The sequence below is a fragment of the Chionomys nivalis genome, chromosome 4 (genome assembly GCF_950005125.1).
Source record: "Chionomys nivalis chromosome 4, mChiNiv1.1, whole genome shotgun sequence".
Lineage (NCBI taxonomy): Eukaryota > Metazoa > Chordata > Mammalia > Rodentia > Cricetidae > Chionomys > Chionomys nivalis.
The window spans coordinates 76,704,961-76,729,308 of record NC_080089.1 but is presented as its reverse complement, the minus strand read 5'-3'; the positions used below and the strand labels follow the sequence as shown (position 1 = coordinate 76,729,308).

The 24,348-nt window shown below is 42.8% G+C and overlaps 1 protein-coding gene across 1 annotated transcript in view; it reads right to left on the bottom strand.

Moving 5' to 3' along the window:
* Positions 1-448: 448 nt before the first annotated feature.
* The window catches only part of Gclc (glutamate-cysteine ligase catalytic subunit), a 40,039-nt gene continuing 16,139 nt past the window's right edge, over positions 449-24,348 (bottom strand). Inside the window, exons 2-16 of the mRNA XM_057767260.1 lie at positions 18,877-18,989; positions 17,782-17,964; positions 14,193-14,306; positions 12,539-12,597; positions 12,316-12,449; positions 9,035-9,109; positions 8,594-8,710; positions 7,633-7,771; positions 7,097-7,209; positions 6,786-6,878; positions 6,393-6,497; positions 3,197-3,278; positions 3,013-3,116; positions 2,789-2,909; positions 449-1,886 (exon numbers count right to left, since the gene is read on the bottom strand). Of these exons, the coding sequence (XP_057623243.1) occupies positions 1,675-1,886; positions 2,789-2,909; positions 3,013-3,116; positions 3,197-3,278; positions 6,393-6,497; positions 6,786-6,878; positions 7,097-7,209; positions 7,633-7,771; positions 8,594-8,710; positions 9,035-9,109; positions 12,316-12,449; positions 12,539-12,597; positions 14,193-14,306; positions 17,782-17,964; positions 18,877-18,989 (1,764 nt within the window). The 3' untranslated portion in view covers positions 449-1,674. The remainder of the gene's footprint in view (positions 1,887-2,788; positions 2,910-3,012; positions 3,117-3,196; positions 3,279-6,392; positions 6,498-6,785; positions 6,879-7,096; positions 7,210-7,632; positions 7,772-8,593; positions 8,711-9,034; positions 9,110-12,315; positions 12,450-12,538; positions 12,598-14,192; positions 14,307-17,781; positions 17,965-18,876; positions 18,990-24,348) is intronic.

The following is a 24,348-nucleotide window of genomic DNA, read 5'->3' as shown; positions in this document are numbered from 1 at the left end:
TCTTCTTAAAGGATTGGGGAGCTGCAATGATGAAATGACACCACACAATCAGGCCTAATTAAAAATCTTCCCAACCAAGACTAGGCATATTGGCACATGCTTTTAACAGTCCTAAGGAGGTAGAGGCAGGTTGGTATCTGTGAGTTCAAGACCAACCTGATCTACAGAGTGGGTACAAAATCAGTAGCCAGGTAACATAGTTTGAAACAAAACAACAAAAACTTAAAAACCCTTAAAACCACTCATACATGCACTAGCTTTTGAATATGAATTCCATTTTTTTTGTATGAGTGCTCTGTCTGCACATATGCTTGCACACCAGAGGAGGGCATCAGATCCCATTAAAGATGGTTGAGTCACCATGCAGCTGTTGGGAATTGAACTCAGGACCTCTGGAAGAACAGTCAGTGCTCTAAATCACAGACATTTCACCAGACCATGATTTCCATTCTTTTATTTTCTTATATCACAAACATTTTATTCTTTTTACAACCTGACTTACATAACAAAATTGTAGAGGAAAAAAGGACTTTCTTTAAATTTCCAAAATAAATGAAATATATAGCCAATCCTAGTCCTTAAAGTTTTAAGCTGAAGCAGCTTTATTGCAATCTTTCAAAATTGGCATTACAGTGTAAATATTTATATCCATAAAGCTTGGCTTAATCTACAGTACAGTTATTTCTGAAGTAGTTAAATTGAGTTAAGAATGAAGAAGATAAAGCTAAAGCAATTTATAAAACAAATTATTTACAATTAAACATTTAGGGTCCTGATTCACAAAAATTAGTGCATTTCATGATTGATCTGAGTTTTACAGAGAAAGCAAGCAGAATGCAGAATACTCCCCAGGGAAATCTGGAATGGTGGCTGTCAGAAGACAGCCTACTAATGTGCTTCCTGCAAACCAGAAAAAGAGTAACAAAAACCTTGGCAGCTGCACTGATTTGATGGTCACTAGGCACAGTGACCAGACAACCGGTGGAAGTGGACGAGCAGACACCAGCTTTGACAGAGCTGTTAGTGTGTACAGAAGGGAATGATTTCGCTTTTCAAAAACAAAATCATCCCCAATATTCTCTACACATGAACTCTGAGTCTGTATATTTTAGACAAATCCCAAAGGAGTTTCTTTTCTAAGAGCCGGCAGAGTTCAGTGCAGTGGTGAGAGCATGGGAAAGACCAGCACGGGCAGGGTGCCGCATCCGCGGGCGTCAGTGCAATCCAGTGATTTTACGTACGCAGCAAAGGAGGCAACTCAAAAAACAGTTACAAGAACGCATTTTTAAGTAAATTTCAGTGAATCAGGGCCCAGGTAGTATTAAAGGAAGATTTACAGTAAACATTTCAAACTCTGGAATGCAAGTATTATTGTACAATTACATTTACAAAACTGCCTAGACACTAGTTGCTCCAGAGTAAGGATTCAAAATGTACAAGCCAGTTCACTATGACTTTAGATACAATGTTATTAAAATACATTGTTAATCATAAAAATACTTTAGTATATACATGTACAAACTCAGGTTTACCTACTGAAGAAGCTGCTAGCACCGCTGGCCACTGGCACAGGAACACACAGGCCATGGTGGTGTTCGCGGCGTCGGGTTGGGTCAGCAGCAGTCAGTGCTGCAGCTGTCGCTCACTCGAGACGCACCTCTTTCTGCTGGATGTCTAGTTTGAAGAGTCACTTTTACCTCCACTGTACTTTGTTTTTCTAAATCCTGATCCAAGTAATTCTGGACATTCACATAATTCATTTGCAATTTGGTTACATTTCAAAACGAGGCTATAATTTATCTCATCAGTTATTATACTGTCTTGCTTGTAGTCAGGGTGGTTGGCGATGAACTCTCTCATCCATCTGGCAACTGTCATTAGTTCTCCTGAAAGAAAAAAATTAGGTGCTTTAAGAAATGGGTATTTGATGACTCACAAACACACGTATCTAAAATGAAATCTGCATGGCCTGGGAGTGTCTCATGCTAAGAGCTAAAAGGATAGCTTTCACCACATTCAAAAGATTGCTAATGGGGACAAACGGACGACTGCAGGACAGCAACAGGCATATACATCCCAGCCAGATGCCACCCATAGGCTGACACCATCAGCTCTTAAGGGACACAGGGTCAGTATTGTTTATAAGAGCTATGTTGTCCTTCTTGGCCAGTGGGCTATGTCTGCAGGTGATGCTGTTATGTGACTACTTCAAAGGACTACAGAGTCCCTACAGTTAAGGAGCACATAGAATAAAAAGGGCAGCCGTAGATAAAGTATGGAGGTGATGTGCTCTTACAGGTGACCTTTGTCAAGATGCTGTTAGCACTCACACTGAGGTTTGCGTGAGCTGCTCCCCGTGTAAGTACTGGCAAGGCCAGTGAGGCACTGTAAATAGATCTCAAACTGACAAAGGTCCTCGGAAGGCTGCTGTGCAGCACGGGCTGAGAGCTGCACACAAGCCAGCGGCGCAGGCTACTGGAGCTGTGGTTATTCAGCCTGCCAAAAGTTCAGTGACGTGCAATACACATAGATGACACCAGACTGGCACCGCAGCCACCACACCTCACCGAAATACCACATTTAAAAACGTATCACTATTTCCTACAGGTAGGGGGAAAACGCTCTCAATTTAAAACTGTGATCCTAGGATTTTAAGGTATATGCAACTGTAGAATTATCAAATGTTAAAAAAAAATAAGCATGGCTAGAGTGTGACATACTGTTAAGCATGTCAGAGTCAAATACTGTAAAGAGTCAAGACAAAGAAAAGGGGAAAAATCTACTATACCAGACGCTCTCTTCTTAATTAGCTTTAGGTAGTTCAGAATACTGCATCTGGTGTCCACATCTACTTCCATGTTTTCAAGATAGGAGTTCAGAATGGGGATGAGTCCAGGAAACACCCCTTCCTACAAGAAGAACACATTATAAACTCTGCCAGCTGGTGCTCATCGCATGAGCCCCATTCAGACTGCATCTTCCCATTGATGACAAGCCCCGTTCAGGCCGTACCTTCCCGTTGATGATGGTGTCTATGCTCATGAGGGTGTACTCCTCTGCTGCTGGCTCAGAGCTGGTCTGGGCCTTGCTGCACCCATCCACAACGGCATTGCCACCTGCCAACCAAGGGGGGCACAGAGGAGCTTCAGCAGCCTGTTCAGCATAAACCGACCCTAGAAACCCAAACACATGATACCTTTGCAAATGTCTTTCCTGAAATAGAACATCCCCTGCAAGACAGCATCCCGTTTCTGTGCCATTTTCATGTTTTCATCAACCTAATGGAGAAAGAGAATCAAGACTAAGTCAGAACATCTTGGGTGGAACAAGCAAGTGCCTTCATCACTTTGATGCTTCACAGCTGGAGATCAGATTATGTACTCCTCACATGCTGGTTTCTGCAAACACCTGAAGAGAAGCTCACTTTACATAACACAAGTAGAAAATGCTCCTTCCTAAGGCTTACCAAGGTCTTGAGACATGGGAGGGCCTGAGATCTTGGTGTCAAGCCTGTGTTCTCCCCAAGCCTGCCTCACTTAAGTGAGCAAAGGGGCAGCAGGCTTCCTTCAGGTATGCAGTATTGGCTCACCAAGGGCAAAGTCACCAATGCCATTTGCCTACCTGCTAACTCATTCATGAATTCTTTGAAGACTTAAGTTATTCCTGTTATCTTTCTAAAAGGTCACTGTGTATCTCTTATTTCCCGAATTTCCCCTTGCTTTGGAAATGTTCTACAAAAGCAAGCCATACTAGAGTGTTGCAATTTGATGTTACTTGTTTCTTCTTAAAAGCATTTTTACATGTATTTATCTTTCTGTGTGTCAGGAGACTGTTTGTGTGGGAGTCAGTTCTCTCCCATTACTACATGGGTCCTGGGAATCTATCTCAGGTCACCAGGCTTGGAGGCAAGAGCCTGTACCTGCACAGCCACCTCTGAGTCCTTTTCTGTCGCCCCTTATCTTTACTGCTTTCTCTTCTGTGGGTTACTCTTCACATTCCCTTCCTCACTCTGCTTTTTATAATGCTAACAAGTTTTCTTCCTTCTTTTTCTTGCTCTTGAGCCAGTCATTTGGAATTAACTTCAGTTTTAAACAAATGTTCTTTTCATATTTACTTTTTATGTTTGACACAGGTTCTTGCTTATGGAGACAAGCTTATTGAACTTGTTATCCTCCTGCCTCAGTTTCCTGCCGCTGATGATTAAATAGTGTTGTATTTTTCTTATTCTTTGTGGTGGTAAAGAATCACTCATGCTGGGCAGTGGTGGTGCATGCCTTTAATCCCGGCACTTGGGGGGCAGAGGAAGGCAGATCTCTGAGTCTGAGGTCAGCCTGGTCTACAAGAGCTAGTTCCAGAACAGGCTCCAAAGCTACAGAGAAACCCTGTCTCAAAAAACCAAGATAGATAGATAGATAGATAGATAGATAGATAGATAGATAGATAGATAGATAGATAGATAGATAGATAGATAGATAGATAGATAGATCTATGTGTATACAGTGCCCAGAATCCAGAAGAGGGTGCTGGAACCCCCCGATCCCAAATTAGAGTTACAGCTGGTTATGGGTGCTGGGAACTAAACCTTGGTCTTCTGCAACAGCAGTTAGTGCTAATAACTGCTTAGCTATCTTTCCAGACCATTTTCTTTGTTTCTTAGTTTTGAACGTATTATTCTCTCAGTGTCTAGCATTAGAATGCATTTGCCCAAAATTGAGTGCCCATGTAACCTCAAAATCTATGCAATGGTATCCAATCCCCAGTGTGACAGGATTAGAATCCTGGGCACCTTTGCCCTTCTGAATGAGAGCAGAGCCCTTATTCAAGACCTCAGACTGCAGCAGAGTGTAACTGAATTGTAGAGCACCAGCTTCCCATGCCTGAAGTCCTAAGTTCCTCTCTACCACTAAACAAAACCAACACTGAAGGAGGGAAACCATAAACAAAGGCGCCTCTGTCATCTGTGGGCACAGGGAGAATGTAATCCAATAATGAGAAAGTGGCCCTTGCCACATAGCATCTCCTCGCCTGCTCCACATACACAGAATGCTAGTTGGTTTTTTATGTCAAGTTGATACAAGATAGGGTCATCTTGGAAGAGGCAACCTCAGCTGATGAACTGCCTCTATCAGACTGGACTGTTGGCAAGACTGGGGGGTTTCTTGGTGCCAACTGATGTGGGAGAAGGGACAATCCCATCATGGTGGTGCTACTCCTGGACAGGTGATCATGGGTTGTATAGAAAAGCAGGCTAAAGTAAGCCTTTAGCACCCACCCTGACTTCCCTCATGATGAGTTAGGACCTGGAATCCTAAGATAAAATAAACCTGTTCTACGTTGCTGTTGGTCATTGTGTTCTCCAAAGTCACAGAAAACAAACTAGGTCACACACTAAATTAAACAACAGAGAGAACTCATTTGGATGGGAAGGGAGCTCAGACAGTGCTCTTTCAATCTCTCTGGCATTACATTCAGTAAGGAAGTAATGCCACCCTTTCTCCCTCGCAGGTGTCCTCACCGTCTCTCCTGTTCAGGACATTTCAGTGGAGAAATAAAATCTAGGAGATTTGGGTGCTGAAGTTAACTGCTTCACACTAGGACTGTCAAGTGAGGACGCTGAACCTTTAAGGATATTTTTTCTTAGCTTTCTGCCAGCTTTAGGACAGCTAGTCATGTTCAGGAACAGAAGCCTGGATGAATAACTCACAAGGACTTTTCTTTGGGTGGATTTGATGTAGTCAGCACACACCCATGGGCAATAAGCTTCTGAATTCCTATTTGCTCTGACAAAACCCTCTGACTCTTTTGTGGCCTGATTCCTTGGCAGCAGTCCACAGCAGCAGAGCCCTCCACTCTACTTAACAGTCTTTCCCACCCATTATTATGTCAAGAAGAACTCATGGTCTTGACCACCTTAAGGACTGCCTCAGACCACACATAAAAGCTTTGTGGCCTCTGAGCAAGGGCAAACTCAAAAACTCTACTGGCCAACTTCCTCCAGGAAGCCTCTCCTCTAGTCTTCCTGGGGTGAGATTTATAACTTAATTTGGTAATCTAATGCCATCACATCCTCCACAAACATCCCAAGTTTGGTCGCACGGAGACCTTTGCCTGAATTCTCTCAGTAAGCCTCCAATCATCCTAATTTTGACATTGTAGACCAAATGGACTTTTAGGGGGTAGCACTAGTTTGTGGGACCATCTCCAGCCATTGTCTTTAAACAAAGCCTTGAGAGATAAATTTGGTCCTAGGGGGAAAAGCAGAGTCAAAGCAGAGACAGTTTATCCTGATAGGTAAGAGAACTCTATGTAAGGACAGGCTGGAACTGTACAGTGCACACGGTAAGTAAACACCTCTGCATTGTATGCTCATGGCTCTAACCACCCACCATTACCTTGGACAGTGGGATGAGGAAATCCAGTTTGTATGAGAGGATCACCCTGGTGAGCAGAACCACAAACACCACATAGGCCGAGTTCTCAAAGTCTGTTAACTGCACCTAGTGGTGAAGACCAGACCGTTAGGGATCGACTGCCTGCCCCAGCTTCCCCCTCCCTAGCCCTCCAGACTGCATTATTCCTGAGCACTTTCATTATCCCCTTTGAGGCTGGAGCCCTCTCTCCAGGTCCACGCTCTGATATCAGCTCCCAGTGGCTTTTGGAGTTGCTATTCATAGGCTCATTTGGATTCCTACTGCTTTCGAATGAACTCAGAGCCCTCTGAGGAGAACATTAGGCGGGTGGGGAGTGGTCAGAAGGGAGCTTCTGAGCGGAAGCACGTGTCTCACCTCCATGGGTCTGAACTCTACTCTCCATCCAATATCTGAGTTTGGAGGAGGAGGCTTAAATCTCATTGTCTGCCAGTTTGTGGATTGAATATTCTATAACAACAAAAAGAAATAGAATAAAACCAACTTTCTACACATTCAGAACATAGATGACGTGTATTTAATGAGGGACAAAGACTGTTTACCATCTATCTATACCTAATACCTCCCAATTTACAAATACGAGAAAGTTACAACTTTAGGACTTTGTTGAGTGTGACCTGTTAGAAAACAAAAGTTTGTGAAGTGAAATTCATTTGAATGGGAGATACCTCAAAATGGTCAGACTCGTTGGCATCATCCAGGTGTATTTTCTCTTCAAAAAGGGTGAGTGGGTCTCTAATAAAGAGATGAGCAACATGCTGTGCCAAAAGATGATCAAGGCCTGCAAAGACAGATCGCAGGGACTAACTGCAAAGGGAAGGCCCCTCGTACAATTTCTAAGTCCACAGACTGAAGAAAGGGTGTCTAGACGTAGGAAGTGGCTGGGTGGTTCAGTGTTCTCACCTTGCCCAGGATTTTATCCTACGGACACTGGGGAAGAGTCGGAGTTTACTCACTCCTCACACAATGCCTGCTGGGCACTGGTGTGGACCTAGATACAGAGCTCCAAAAAGTTTCTTTTGCTAAAAGTCAAGAAGATCTCACAAGTATTTGGAACTTGAAACTTTAGGAACAAGCAGCCTCATAAGAAAAGTTAGAGACTTCACACTAAAAACAGAAACCAGACCAGGAGTCAGCAAAAGTTCAAAGCGCTTTCAAGAACAAAAGGTGCACATATGATCGGCTTAGCAGGAGGGCTGCTCACCTTCCCGCAAGAGCTGCTCATAGATCTCTTGATCGATGGTCAGGTCGATGTCATTGTATTTCTCCCCACACTTAGATAGGTAGCTATCTATGGAATCATACCGAGATTTACTAATCCTAAAGCGATTGTTCTTCAGAGGCTAAAACAGAAGACATGGTCTAAAATTAACACCCAGGAATTCAATAGAAGCACATTTGCCTGGTGACCTGTGTTCAACCCTTAGAACTTATGGTGGAGAAAACTGACTTACAATGTTGTTCTCTGACCTCTATACACAAGCTGAGGAACACCTGCACTCCCCAACGCTTTCTCTTTCACACACAATAATAAAATTGCAAGCTTGTTTTTATTTATAAAGTATGTTCAACAATTTGTGGGTGATTATGACAGGACCAGAGCAGAAAAGCCCTTAGTGGAGACATCCTTTGTGGAAACCTCTAAGAACACTGATGTCCAGTCAGGCCCTTGTCCTGGAGAGTCTCATCTACGATGAACCTGAGTTCCTGGCTCTCCGTGGCTGATGGTGACACACACTCTGGAGTGTGACGAGAAATGCTAACAGCACCGATCTGTCCTCATGGGGCACAGCCTAAGCCTGAGAATGAGACAGTCATCTGACACCAGCGCCTCCTAACAGACTCCACTGGACATACAGCACTCGCAGTGCCAGGACTTTCTGATAAAACAGCCATCAGTGTGACTTCTACCACTATTTTTAAAAGAAGCAACAACTAATACAGATTTCAAGCAAGGATAAAAACTGCCTCCCTCCCCAAACTAACCACCCACCTTCCTCCTCACATACCCACTTAAAACAAAGCCAGGCTCACCACCTGTATTCTCTTCCCTTATGTGAACACCCAGAGGGTAAGCATCTGAGAGAGGCTTCAAAATGCAAGTATGTGCAATATGCACACATTACCTGCTTGATGCAAAAGATTAAGGAGAAAAACATTCCTACCTCCAGGCCTCTCTCCTCCCGTGTTCTATCATCTACAGATGCAGAAATCACTCCCCAGCGACAATCAATGTCTGACACGTAGCCTCGGTAAAATGGAGACGCAGCACTCAAAGCCATCTAAAAACACAAGTGAACAAATGCAGGTCACAGTGCTGCACACACAGGGAGGTCCTTGAGGGTCTACTGGTAGCTCCCAGCTGCTGTTTTATAAACAGAATGTACAAGAAGGACTCCAAGGCTTTACTTATTATTGAATCTTCTCTTCTACAACATGAGGACATATTTAGCACAGGGAGAAAGGATGTTCATACTCAAACTTAGTATTATCATAAATAACAATAGCTTGACTCCTCAGTTCTCTATGTGTTATTAGTTCATTAAATAGCACCTGTGGTCTTATTTTCTTCACAGATATTGAAGGAAGACATACTTTCTACTTACAACAATTGGGCAGATAGTGGCCAGCTGATCATAAAGGTATCTGGCTTCAGATATGCTGCAGGCTTGGAATGTCACCTGTTTAAGAATAAAAGTGATTAAAAAGACAACATAAATTCATCGTCAGGCCCCATAAGAAGCCAGTCTGAGAAGAAGGGGTCACAGATAAGAAGGCTTTAGAGATGAGCTTTGTTTAGAAGTTGTCCTGGGCCGGGCATGGTGGCACACACCTTTAAACCCAGCACTCAGGCAGAGGCAGGAGGATCTCTGTGAGTTCGATACCAGTCTGGTCTACAGAATGACTTCTAGAACAGTTAGGGCTATTACATAGAGAAATCTTGTCTTGAAAACAAAAACAACAAAAAGTTATTTGGCCTGATGCAGAAAATAATTTATGTGCTTACCCCTTGAAAGAGCAGTCTCAGTTCTGACGGTTTAACTATATATCTCAACTATCCCTTCTGACATCAAACAAGTTCCATGGGGACACACCTACTGAATCACATGGGCAACTGGCTACTGAAACAACTGTTTAAACGGCCGGTGTCCTGATCTTCCTGTGGGTTCCATGTTAGTGCTAGCGTGAACAGCACACGTCAGTTATACCTCACTAGCCCCTGCAGATCAAGACAATGGGAAGCAATGCTATGGCCATCAAGGAAAATGGGTTTCAAAGGCCACAGTAAAAATTGAGGAGGGCTGTAGATGAGGTTACTGACAAGCACGGCAAGGTAGCTCCACCAGTGACATGGGACTTAGAAACCAACTTGTGAGGTCAGGGATATAGACCAGTGAAATGCTTGCCTTGTTAGCAGTTGGACCTGAGTTTGATCACTTGAACCTCCAAAATTTGGCATGTGTTTATAGTCTTGGAGCTGGGGCAACAAAGACAGGCAGATCCCTAAGACTTACTGGCTCTTGAGGAATGACACCTGAGGTTGGTCTCTGTCTATGCACACAAGGAAGGAAGGAAGCAAACATGCACACACACATGCACGCTCTTTATGTATAGTAAGGACTCAATGTGGAATGGGAAGACTGGATAAGCAAAGCGCGGTTTATTGACTGTGGTCTTTCCTATCACTTAGGGCTGAGCTATAGGACTTAGTCTTGCCATTCTAAATCCCAAGCATGTGGGGCAGTGTCTGCCACCCACTTACTAAATTTACAGAGGGTCATGAAGGTAAGAGGATAATAAAGACAGAAACGTGGGGGAAAGGTATGCAGAGCTACTTAAAAAACCTCTGAGATTTAAAAGATCCAAGTGTTTCCAGGTGTTGTGATGGTTCTGTTGGGCTTGTGTTTCTTAGTTGGTCTAGTTTCTTTCTGGGACTTCTGTGTTTGCTACTGTGTGTTACTATCTTTGGTTTGCAGATAATGTAATGAACATTTTCCCTGAATGATTTTGACTGACTTTTCTCAGGTAGCCTGGGAAACAGCAGTAGGTACATCCTGGAAAGTCAGGATTAGAAAAATCTAAGAAAAACAGCAACTTGAAAATTCCATTCCTAACGTCTCAGTTACATGAAGTAGATTCCCTGACTCTGGAGCTCAAGCAGTACGGAACATCGCTGGAGGTGCTGCCTCAGTGGAGAAGCAAAACCAAGGCGCTCTGACACCTTAGCAGATGCTTTCCTCTTAAAGGGTCACATAGGAGGAAATGTTATCATGACACCTACAAGAGGCAGAGGAGGAACTATAAATACACAGATGTCAGAATCCGAATCTACAGTTTACCTAGAATTCAGTTTTGAAGCCACATAATTTTCTTAAGTGGAAAAAAACCCAACAAACTCATAGCAGGTCATGACCTTTTTATTTATTAAATGGTTCTCAAAAAGTCCAAAGACTGAAGATTTACTTTCTTTGTAAATCTCATTACGGAGACCAGGATGCCCTGAACTTGCAGCCCTTCTGCAGCTGGGTCACACACAGGCAAGCACCACTAGCCCTCGGCAAGTCACTAATTTGAAGCTGTTTCGTTTTGTTCACTTAAGCCTTCCATTAACTAAAAAAATTCCCATCCTTTTTGGGGTGCTTTCTGTTCTAGTCAGGGACGTTTGTGGCTGTTTGTGAACTCATCTCATTTATTACACATTTTAATTATATGACTATAACTTTTTAAAGTGAAATGTTATGGGGAATATTAAATTCACGCCTTAAATAAAATAGAGAACTGTGTCTTCTTCACACACAAAAATGTCCCTCTGGAATTATGTTTCAGTAACTTGCTTCCGTGGTTCAGTATTAAACAAGGCTGGGTTCCCAGAGCACTCACGGAATACTTAAGCCAGGTAGTAAGTACTAGAGTTTAATGGTCCATTCTAGAAATGTTTGTATTTAAGATGGGAAAGCAGATAATGCAGTTAAGTCAGCCTCTTTGACCTCTGTTTGGAAGCCACATATCCAATCTTACCTAAATAAGGAGGAAACAAAATGCCTTGTCCTTTATCATGTTATAGAAACAGCATGGGAAAGTCTGACTTGGGTAGTCAATCTGGATTTCATCTGTAGTTTTAAAAACAACAGTTTGGAGGCTTATGTGACAAACGTGTGTACACCTGCAGCCTTGAGAAGAATGCTGAGTTCTGTGGCCTCTGGGCTGAGGCTATGGTCCAGTTTAATAAAATGAGCCAAAGAAAGCATGGAGGAAGTTGAATGACTAAGGCGGGGCAGAGTCACCAAGCAACCATGGACCTTGCCTGCATGGGAGTGGGAGCTCTGCATTCCCCATTCCAGCTGTGGGCACAACCACTGCCAGGGGCTATCAGTTACCTGACTAGACCCAAATGTTAATTAAGTGAACAGAGAAGTGTTGTTGTATCTCCTGTGTAACTTTGCCAGGAGCAAGGTATTTATTAAAGTATTTATTCCCTTTAAACAATGAGGTGACTGCACAAACATAAACATTTATATGCCAAAGAACTTTTCCCTTGGGTCACAAAAATCACCGGGTTCTCCCACCAGAGGTCATTTCCAGAGATAACGCCTTGTCTAATATCCTCAAAGGCTCTCACTAGGTGGCAGTAAAAATCAGGCTTTTAGAAAGAGAATTCACAAGTACTTTGCATTTAAGTTCACTAACAACCACACATATTTGTGGTGAATTCTTAAATTCTTACTCAAAAGACAGTTATAAATAATGCTACGAAAACAGTCTCATTTCAGAAAAGCATACTATCTTTGAATCTGATTAAAGGGTGATTTTTAAACAAGAAACATGCATAAGGTTAGTAAGAAGAAAGGAAGAGAACACTTAGCCTCTTCAGTAATGGAAGCAATACCTGAAGACAGCAATTGCCCATCCCAAATCCCATGGCATCCATGTAAATATGGTCTGGCTTAGAAGCCTTTGCTGCCTCCTCATCTTCAGGAAATGTTTCTACAAATGGAGATGGTGTGTTCTTGTCTTTAAATACTGTATTAAAAGTTAATTAAAAAGAAGAAGAAACGGTTGAGAATCAAGGACAACTTCAACAGGCTGCACCACCCCACAGCCAGACTTACTTGGCACGTTGATAACGACCTTTTCTCCTCTCCTATGCCGGATGTTTCTTGTTAGGGTGCTAAAACCAACAAACAAAAGAAGAGGTCGCCCAAGACTGCCATATTAAAGACTTTGAGAACATTAAAAGGAATGGAACTGAATCCTACTTCAAACTAAAATGCCAAGACAGCCATGTAGCATGCGGCTCTAGAGTTTCCTAGGAGAGGCCTGGCATCCGCAGCTCTGGGTGGTGCCATCTCTCCTGCTCATCTAGCGCTAACCCAAGGTCCAGCTCATGTGTTCAAGGTCTGCCACAGTCTGGTGAATTCTAACATTTCCCATAGAAAATACAATGATTTTACTCAAATTTAAGAACTTAGGTTTTGGTATTAAGGTTTTGGTATCATTGAAGTCTAAATCCTTTACCTGCCTCAGTTCCCCAATTCCGCAGCACTAACCTGACTCCCAGCTGATGCACACAATAACCACCGAGCACTTGCCGTGACTAGTTCTAATTCAAACACGCGATTTTAACAGCACAAAGAAAGGAAAAATTCCCGCTGATTTTTTAAAACTGATTACAAATTGCAATAACACTTGACACAGATCAAAATAAATTTACACAGGTTAAAAAAATTATTAAAGTAGGTTCACTCCATTTTTATGTTAGTCTGACTAGTAGAAGATCAGTTTAAACACTAATCTGCTCTGAGGCCCGTTTCCCTCAGTGGTCAGGATGCAGCTGGAGGACTTCTTGTGCTCTCGTTTCCTGGGAGCAACTCTGTGCAAGCACTGCAAAACTACCACAGTCCATCTTCTCTTCAAGTTCAGTATTTTTCTCCTTAAACACATGAAAATGCTTCAAGGAAACTGTATTTATAAATCTTTGTCTAGCTGGGTATGGTGATACATGCCTTTACCCCAGCACTACAGAGGCAGAGGCCGGGAAACTATGAATTTGAGATCAGCCTACTCTACACAACGAGTTCCAGGATAGCCAAGGCTATGTAGCTAGACCCTGTTTCAACAAAACAAAAAACAAAACCCAGCAGAGCAAATAAATAAATCTTTGTCTACCCTTACAAAGATTTTAAATGTGAAATAGGTGGGGGCCTCTGAAAGCAAAGACTTTGAATGTGACAGATGTGGGGACTATGAAAAGAATAACCGCCTAGAATTCCTAGTGTTCCCCACACTGGGTCAGGAGCATAGGTGAGCCCATCGGTAGAAAGCAAAGATCTTGCTGGTGCAGGACCTAAAGCAACTTAAAAGCTGAAAACTAAACTATAAACTACAGACCTAGAGAACACAAGAAGGCCTACGCTCTAAGAGGTGCTGTCCACATCTGACCTTGTCATGGGACCCAGAGTAATACAGAGCGATGGCAGATCCCGGTGGGAAACAGGTAAAGGAAACCTCCCAATACACGTGCTTGCAGAATTAGCACTGAAAACTACCTGTAAATTAAAGGGAAGAAAAGGAGCCAAGGACTTTAAGGATGACTTAGAAACGGGCAAAGCAAACCTGGATGCAGTTAGTGAAATAATTTTGGGCTCCTGTGGACATGAGCAGATGTGTGTCTGCTGTCTCCTCTGAATCCAGTATGTGCTTAAGAGGAATTCCCAGACCAAATATTGTATACCAGAAGGCAGAGTCTGTCTGAGCTACACTCACCCAAAGCGGGGGTGTTTGTTTATGGCTTCATCTGGAAAGAAGAGAGACTTGGATGCGCCTTCTTCCTCTGGGTTGGGTTTGTATTCAGGCAGTGTGAATCCAGGGCAGCCTAGTCTGCAACCAATTGAAAAAGGAAGAGATGAGAAATGGCTTCAGAATCAATTAGCTATAGTATCACCATAATTTGCAATGGTTAAAAACATCTAATTTCTAGGGTTGGAGAGATGGTTCAGTGATTAAGAGCACTGGCTGCTATTATAGAGTTCCTGAGTTCAATTCCCTGCACCCACATAGCAGCTCACAACTGTCTGTAACTCTAGATCTAGGGGATCCAACATCCTCTTACAGACACAGGTGCGGGCAAAACACCAATGCACATATAAATCACTAGGAAAAAACCCCCCAAACATCTCATTTCTATTACTCCTCACTCTGGAGTACCTAGCAGTGCTCCCAACAATGGAAACGCTGGGAATATTGGCCCCTTTGGGGTCTTTTTTTCTTCTCGAATTGCCTTGTATTGTGATCTCATTTGCTTATCCCAGCTGATTTTGACTTTATCAGCCTCCACTCAGCATCCATAAACATTTACTCAGCTTTCCCAAGAACGAATCCCTTGGTCACATGCTGTTATGAGGTAAAACATTGCTTTGGAAATGTTTTTCACTAGCTACAAATGCTCACATTACCTTCAACCTTATTTCCTACATTGCTCCAGTCTCCTGGTGATTCTGGACCAACTGTCTTGATTATTGCCTCTGCAGATCTCAGGAATCCCTCAAGGTTAAACAGTGTCTCTAGAAGCCCCAATTTACAGCAGAGTGCCCTCTGATGTCCAAGATCCAACCTTATTGTCTAATTTAACCTCAAGAAGACCTCACTTGCGGTAAGGCATTCCTTCCAAGTTAGTGAATGCAAAACAAAGCAAGCTCTTGGCAGACAACTGGCCCAGACCTTCTGTAAGGACAGTCCAGTCCCTGCAGGCTGCCCATCACCCTACAAACAACTGAAGCTGTGGCCCTCATCTGGAAAAGTTCCTAGCAGCAAGGCCTCCTGGGCATCCACGCAGAAAATGTGCATCTTTTCTGAGTCTGTGAACTTAAAAAAGTCCTGTAGGAGAGTGACAGACATTAGACTGGGGGAATCCTAGCCTCCTAGAGCCAGCTGGGCTAGACAGACCCTAAAGTCAGAATCCATACTTTGACATCACAGCGCCACCTGCAGCACTCACTTGTTCTGCCCAGCAGAGCGTGCTGCAGTGATGGAGAGCCTGTCAGCCATGCTGTCCAAACAACTACGAGAACCTCAAGTGAGGTGAGACTGACTAGATGCTGGATTTTCACTGCATATCAAGTTAATTTGAATTCAGTTTTGCACTGTCCCAGACTACAGAGCTGTGCCTCTTCTTAGAGAAAAACCACACTGTTCACACTTCACACAACACTTCCTCCTCAACCCCACGATTCAGCAAAACCTCATCATCTGCTGCACAGGGATTGGTTTTAAGATTTGTTTTTATTATTTTTAATTATGTGTGTGTATGTGGGTATGTGCATGTCTGCGCAGCTGCCCTTGGAGGCAGCAGGCAGAGGAGCTCTTGGAGCTGGAGTTACAGGCAGGTATGAGTGCCCAATGTGGGTGCTGGAAATTGAACTCATGTCATGTGCAAGAGCAGTCTGCACTCTCAACCACTGAGTCATCTTTCCAGCCCCTACAAGGAGGTTTTGAAGAACTAAATCAGAGGTAATTATTACTATTATTTCATTTACAAGTCAACAAATTTCCATCCCAATACACAGAACTTGGATTTTTTTTTTTTAAGAATTACAGACTTTTTGATGAACCTTATTCCTGTTTCCATTCATTATAGTGGAAGAAGTCACTATAAACTTTTTCTCCAGAGAACAAGTATCCCATACAGAACCATTAACTGCTCATAGAGTAACAAAGTTCCCAACACCTGCCTGCCTCGCCAATCACCTGTACCTCAGCTTCCGGGTCACAGCAGCTAACTTGCTTTCCTCTACCTCCCCACCAGTCTTGCCTATGTGACTCCTCTTCCCCAGAACAGGCCTCTGCTCCCTCCCCTATGAAGTGACTCCTAGAGTTTTAGATACTGCTCAATCATTTTCTCTTGGCGAAGCCTTCCTCTACCCCAGAATCCACCACATAGCCACAGCCCACAGCACTCCCTAATTCTATCATACAGATTGCATATTTATAGAATGGGTATTTGATTAATCTCTGCTATGCCCTCAGCTCTGCAGAGCAAAGTCTGCCTGGATCTGAAACAGAACAGGCTCCTGTATCTCTAAAGTGTCTTAAGACTGATTTTAAGTTTAGAACTCCCATATGTAGGTACTATACAAGGAGCTTATAAACCATAACACCTGTTGAAAATAAGTCCTTCTAAGATTGACGGCATGATGCAGAAAGCTCGCACGCTTAGGAAAAAAGAAACATCAGAATAGTATACTGGTTTTGTTGTTGCTGTTGCTATTTGGTTTTTTGTTTTGTTTTTTGAGACAGGGTTTCCTAGCTGACCTGGAACTAGCTCTTGTAGACCAGGTTGGCCTCAAATTCAGAGATCTGCCTGCCTCTGTCTCCCGAGTCCTGGGATTAAAAGTGTGCTCCAGCACAGCCTGGCTAATAATGTGGTGTTTTAAGGTTATGAATAGTCACCCCCATAGAGAAGGCAGACATCTAGCTTAGACAAGTGAGGTTTGTGAGTAGAACTCCGATCTCACCTAGGGGCACTATATTTAATATTGGACATTCGTGCACCCCTTTCTAATCTTCACTGTTTATTTATGGGTATTTACTGTCCTAACTAGATTTGGTGACAAACCCTGAGCTTACAGCACCACACAAATGTGACTCAGCTTGTTCAGTTGGTATCTGGCAAGAGCACACCAGGAACAAAGTGCCCAAGAAGCTCAGTGCTGCCCCCACACCCTGATCTCACCTTATCTGTGCTAGATATCTGCCAGATTGTGAAAGCATGCTCCCTCCCCAGTGTTCAAAGACATTCTGGGGGTTGGGAGCCATGGCTCAGAGTCAGCTGGAGGGCAGATGCTATGCTCCTTTGAGAATGTGAGCAAGCGCAATTGCTACAGTCTAATGAGAGGAGCCCCAGGGCTTGGCTCTTCCCCAGTAGGCCAAAGTCTCGGTCTCCCCACACTGCCAACCGGCCACCAGTCACAGGGTCTTTCCAAGCCAGTCCACACGTGCGCTCTCACCAGTGCACAGGCACCACCCACCAACTGAAGACGCTATGCAATATTGTAGCCGCCTAAATGTAAGAGTCTACCAAATGTCAATAGGCAAGTCCAATCCCCAGCCCACGGGCCCCACATGCTGCAAGTTAGCTGTGAAGGCGGTAGCATAAGACTGTAAACTCACTTAAAACATGAGACGTGTGTGTGCGTGCGTGTGTTATGTCTGTGTGAGAGAGACTTTGAAAATGACAGTGCTGCACGGTACAAAGGTACAAACTGTCTTTAAGTGTGAGAATTGTAAAGGGAAATGCCAGGTCTTCATAGTCTCTAGTCTGACACTTCTGTTCTAACATGTTGATGCAGAAACTAACCTGGGAAAAGAAGTTATCGTGCAAAGAGCCTGGTTTTCCCCTAGCACAGAAGTGGCCTCCTTCCGGCGTTTCCTCATGTTGTCCTCCACTGTGTTGAACTCGGACATGGTTCCTCCATAGGGCTGTCCAGGTGTCCCTTCGATCATGTAACTTCCATACTCCGGTCTCCAGAGGGTTGGGTGGCTGTAGAGAAGTCATTTTAGTGGTCCATTTACATTAGAATTTTTAAAAGTTGTATTAAAATTTTTAAAGCTATTAGGTACAATTGAATAAAAGGCATATTAAAAGCTGTAAATTTTCTATAGCTTTTCAAATACTTAAGTTTGCTAAGTGTTGAGTTTAAAATATTTCTAAGTAACTAAAAATGCACACAGGTATTCTGTCCAGGATGAAGTCAGCCCACGTTACAGGCTTTCAGCTCTATGTCAGGGTCCTCCAACACAGCTTCCCAAAACAACTAAATAGAAACTGAACTAGAGAGCAGGTGGCCTTGGCTCCTCTCTACTCGCATGTAAAGAAATACTTAATCAGAAAAAATAAATTGTTGAGTGTGGCAATGCACATCTTTAATCCCAGCACTCGGGAGGCTGAGGCAGGAGGATCTCTGTGAGTTCAAGGCCAGCCTGGTCTACAGAATGAGCTCTGGGACAGCTAGGGCTACACAGAGAGGAGGAAGAAGGAAAGGGGGGAGGATGAGGAGGAGGGGAAGGACGAGAAGAGGAAAAAAATGTCTTCAATTGTCTGAACTGTGGACCGCCATTCTATCTCAGAAATGTGTCTTGAAGAACAAACAAGCCTCCCACACTAGAGCTGACTGTGCTCGGTGTTCTGAGTTCCCCTGAGGTAACTACTGTTAACGACACTTTATAGTCATGAGAAGACTGAGGCACTGAGAGGTCAGGTGACTTGTTCAAGGCTACTCATCAACTGAGCAGATGAACCAAAGTTGGAAACCATAACTTGGGATACAAACCTACACTCTTAACCTCTATCATCTTGCCTTCTCGAAATCTGAGAAAAGATCCTAGGTTACTAGATCTTGGTTACTCTAAAGGCTCCAGAACCACTAGGCTGAGTCTCAAGCCATCAGCTTACTTGGGGTTTGTTCTTTCCCCCTTCTCCTGTAGAGTTTCAAGAACATCTTCTCCAGACAGCACCAGCTGGACTTTTCTATTTTCATGATCAAAGGACACCAACATGTATTCCACCTGCAGAAAGTAATAAAGACAACAGATTAATGCTTTCCCAGACATGAACTCAACATGACCTTCAGAAACAGAGCAAGTGCATGCCTTTAATCTCAGAACTCGGGAGGCAGTGGCAGAAGGATCTTTGAGTAGTGAGTTCGAGGCCAGCCTGGTCTGCAGCGTGAGTTCCAGAACAGCCAGGGTGGTTTTGAGTCAGAGAAACCCTGTCTCAAAATAAGAAACAGAGCAGGGAACAGGGAAGTGTGGTGGTTGTAAAGGAGTCACAGAGACTGGGAATGGTCACACCTGCTCACACTATATAAGTCCTTTGTGTGGTATGAAAACCTACAGGTCATGGGAGGACAAGAACTCATTCTTCAACCTCTTTCCCCTGTTCTAGTCCATATACCACAGAAAGGTCAAGATGTCCATTTAGACAAGTGCTACTTAGAGGAAAAGTCTTCAGAGTCAAGATGCTGAGAAATGCATTTGTAAAAAACCATTCTAATGCTCATTTCCTGAATTGTTTTAACAAAGAGGCTCTCCAGATATTTGAGTCAAGATAAATTACAGTCCCTGGTAGATTCTTCTACAATCCTCTAATTCCCCATTCTCCTTCAATGTAAAGATATTATTTTAGAGGCTCCAACAATTTAGTTTTGGTATGGTACAAGTAATTTAAGACAACTTCCTTTATCTGGAATGCAATACCATTTATAATGCAACATACACTGGTGCATGTATTACACCTGATAGAATCCTAACGAGAGAGAGAGACAGAGAGAGAGAGAGAGAGAGAGAGAGAGAGAGAGAGAGAGAGAGAGAGAAAGAAAAGAAAAAAATCATAGGTCAATATCAAAGACAGACTTTTGTGGACAGAGTAAAACTTGAACTTGCTTTTGTTTTCCCTGAGATGGCATGCTTTAAAACAATGAGAGCTGGTGTGGAAATTTAGATTATGAATCACTATCTGTGAATGAAGTAAAATACCCCCATTCATATGTAAACAAGAAGTTGTAGAGCTGAGTTATTCAACCAAATGATTAGCTGACTCTTCGGAAGCAGCTCTAGAGATCATGTTGTGACCCACAAGACAAACCAGCCCCAGATATATCTGGCTGGGCTTATTTTTATTAAAGAAAGGTGGGGAGGAAAAAAGGTAGGTGAGAGTGTATCTACTTTCCTTTCTCTATGTTTTGCAAAAAAATGCAGAATCCCAACCTTAAACCTACCCAGGAGCCAGTCTGCAGGCTCTGTCTGCTCCCTTCTGAGTGGAATTGATATCAGTACAGTACCTCATCTTTCAGTTGTGTGGATTTAGCTCAGTATTGACGGGTTTGCTGTTAATTGTTTTGTTTTTAGACAGGGTCTCACATAGTTGCCCAGGCTGGCCTTGAACTCACTAGTGGTACAGCCAAAGCTGACATCAAACTCACAATCTTCCTGCCTTGGCCTCCCTAGTACAGAGGAGTACAGATATTTGCCACCATACCAGGTAGAAGCAATCATTTTGAAGAGGCTCTTGTTTTTCAGTTAAAACATACAGAGGGATGAACATTTATAACCACAGGAAATGGTATGACAGTTTAAAATACAAAAGAAAACTAGCAAACCAACCAAGTGAAACACTTGCAATTATTGATATTACTAGCCATCTCATTGATGAATTTAGGTTCCTATCAAGAATTTTTAGTTTAAGAAATGGGTGACATGCTTGGTTTAGGTATGTGAAACAGAATAGGATGTTATAGCCACCTGATCAATGTAGTGAAATCAAAAGGCTGGAGAATGGAGAAGGGTCGCCCACCTGCCAGACTGCCCGCCAGCATCCACAGACCCAGGACTCCTAACTAGCTCAACACTGTTGGACCATGGTGCTTTGTAACTCAGGAGGGGTCCATGAAACTCACTATCCAAATCAGTAATGTCTCCTCAGGCATGTTAAGATGTCTGCAGAGGAGCCCAAGAGAAAGGTTACCTGTGACATCTTCACACATAGACCTTAACCTTTAAAGCCTAACCTTACAGTGGAAATGTGAAATGTTCCCCACAGCTTCCTGTGCTTGAACCCTTGGCCTCTAGCTGATAGCACTGTTTTGAGATCGTGGAGCCTCTGAGATTAGAGATACGGCTGGCAAAGGTGGGTCACTGGGGGGTACAGTTTGAAAGCTGTGTCTGCTGCTTATGGTTCTGTCTTGAGATCCAGGCTTCCTGCCACCATGCTTCCTATACCAAAGTTCCCACTGCTACGGACAGTCCACCCTGTCACCAGAGGTTCCCTCTCCCACAGACAGACCAGGGAAGTTCTCCTTCCAAAGCTGCTTCTGATAACCCGAAGGGGTACTCCTCCTTTAACTCAACGGCTGTGCACGTCTGCCTGGCATTATCCGTTATGGGTATCATAAGTAGATAATAAGGTTTCTAAAAGATAAGCTAAGAGATAACTTTTACTTTACTGGGTCTGCATCATTTCTCTGTCCAAAATAAGCAAGAATATATGTGGTCATTACACTGAAAGGACTTTGGATAGTTTCCGAGTTTAAAATTGAAATCCTAAATTTCAGAAAATCCTATCCTCAAATGTAAAGCTCCAAGAAAGGCAAAAGGGCAAAAAGCTTAAACACATTCTGTTTTATACCAGCCAAGTGAGAGACATTGAAGATGCTAATAAACCAGACTCTTAACTGGAAAACAATCATCCCATGACCTCATGAAGCAAACAGAATAGAAAATATCAGAATACTTACTACATGAGAAAGAAAAACTGACCTTTTAAAAATAAGGCCTAAGTTTGAATGAAATCTAACAAAAGTTCCTGAGCACTTTTCAATTTTAAATAAGTAAATATAAAACAAAGTGAGGTTTTTCTCTTGCTCACTTCACGACTCAGCGCAGCACTGTCACCTCAAAATGCTGGCAGAATGACAACCAAAGCAGGCCCACGAGCTTGGCTCGGCCACCTCGCGGCGAGCAGTAACTGCTCCCTTGATACAACCGAAAGAAAGCTAAAGAGAAAATAACACAGCAGTGGGGGCCTCCTGTGCACGCTGACTTCAACCATTCACACAAAAGTATTATCAGTTACGACCCCCAAACTAGGTCCTTCTTACCCCTCGGAAATGTGGCACCTACAAGATCGAGTGTCACCAGAGGAGGAAAGATGTCCAAGAATTGAAGTGTTAAATTATTAGATAAAATTCAAAAAAGCTTAAAAGCAAAAGTGCCAGATAAACCCACAGTCAACTTCTCAACACCTGGGGTCAAGAGATTACAGAGAAATAAGAGGTAGGGATGTGCCACGCATGGAAGAGTATTCCTGCCTTTTCCAGGAACAGGCAGGTTATCTGGGAACTCCTTTCCTACTTCATGTTCTCTCCAGTTGCTGCCATGGAAACTATCCGGTATGGGGGCACTGAGGATGGATTGTCGTGACATTAAAGGCGATGCGGGAGGAGGGGCCAGTCTGATAGCATCTCAGAATCGATTTCAGCTAGTCCATTCAGAAAGGGGCTTCTTTTTAAATTGTTTTTATTGAGCTATATATTTTTCTCCACTCCCCTTTTTCCTCCCCCATTCCCTTCTCCCATGAGCCTTATGCTCCCAATTTACTCTGGAGATCTTGTCTTTTTCTACTTCCCATGCAGATTTGATCCTTTTATGTCTCTTTTGGGGTCCTCATTGTTGTCTAGGTTCTCTGGGACTGTGAATTATAAGCTGGTTTTCCTTGTTTTTTTGTCTACAAGCCACTTATGAGTGAGTACATATTATATTTGTCTTTCTGGGTCTGGATTACCTCACTCAATGATGTTTTTTAGATCCATCCATTTGCCCGTAAAATTCAAGAGGTCATTTTTTTTTCTGCTGTGTAGTACTCCATTGTGTAAACATACCATATATTCTTTATCCATTCTTTGGTCGAGGGGCATTTAGGTTGTTTCCAGGTTATGGCTACGACAAATAATGCTGCTATGAACATGTCTTTGTGGTATGATTGAGCATCCTTTGGATATATACCCAAAAGTGGTATTGCTGGGTCTTGAGGAAGGTTGTTTCTTAATTTTCTGAGAAAACGCCACACTGACATCCAAAGAGGCTATACGAGCTTGCACTCCCACCAGCAATGAAGAAGTGTTCTCTTTTCCCCACAACCTCTCCAGCATAAGCTGTCATCAGTGGTTTTGATCTTGGCCATTCTTACATATGTAAGATGAAATCTCAGAGTTGTTTTGATTTGCATTTCTCTGATGGTTAAGGATGTTGAGCAATTCCTTAAGTGTCTTTCAGCAATTTTAGATTCCTCTGTTGAGAGTTCTCTGTTTAGGTCTGTACCCCATTTTTTAATTGGCTTATTTGTTCTTTTAATGACCAATTTCTTGAATTCTTTGTATATTTTGGAGATTAGTCCCCAAACAGGGACTTCTTACCCACAAGTACCCTGCCCTTCAAGAGGAACAAGTTAGAGAAAAGGAAATTCAGCAAGGTCACCTAGGCAGCACTTGGGGTTACCTGCAACAGTAGTTGCCCTTCCGTGAGGATTTTCTTTCTCTGGTTTCAGTTAGCCACAGTCCCAAAAACTTGCTATGTGTTTCCTTTTGACAAAGATCAGTCACATAACTCTTATTACAATGTACTACAATTATTTGTTAATCTCTCACTGTGGGCAATTTAATTGATTTGCTTGACTTGCATAACCCTAATGATTAAGGAGTGGGTATGCCAATTCTCTAACTCTGACTGGGCTATAAGGGCAGAATTCTAGCAACATCACATAAGCAGACTAAATACATATACCATTCTGAAAACATAAATGGGCTGCAGAGTGACTAATTCAATTTCGTGTAATCAATGTACCATCCCAGAAGTGGCAGGGGAAGAAACAAAACACTCAGCACACACCAGCATCAGACGTGTATTCTCCACAGTACACAGAATTTGAAACATGGCTGCCCAGCACCCATGAGTTATCCTTTCTTATGGAGAAAGGGACCAGTAAAAATGCCTGCACACTTTGCTATCTTTTAGAATGTATACTGCTTTCTCCATATATTAACACTTAGATCTCTGACATTTCTATTGGTGAGAGTAATTTTTATTCCATTAGCTAAAAGTCACTAATATCTTTCAACAGTTGAGTCAAGAACAGAGACATAAAAATCTAGTTTTGAATATCTGTGAGCTATTGAATCAAGACAAAGACACACATAGAGGCTATTGTAGACTCTGCTGTGTGTGTTAATGTTACCAGGAACAACCAGACACGTAATTCTAAGTCATAATGCTTGTTTGAGCAAAGGTGAGCATCTTTATGTTCACGTAAAATTATACCAATAAAAATAAAGAATCTTAATTGAGGGTGATCTAAGTACTCTGTAACATACTG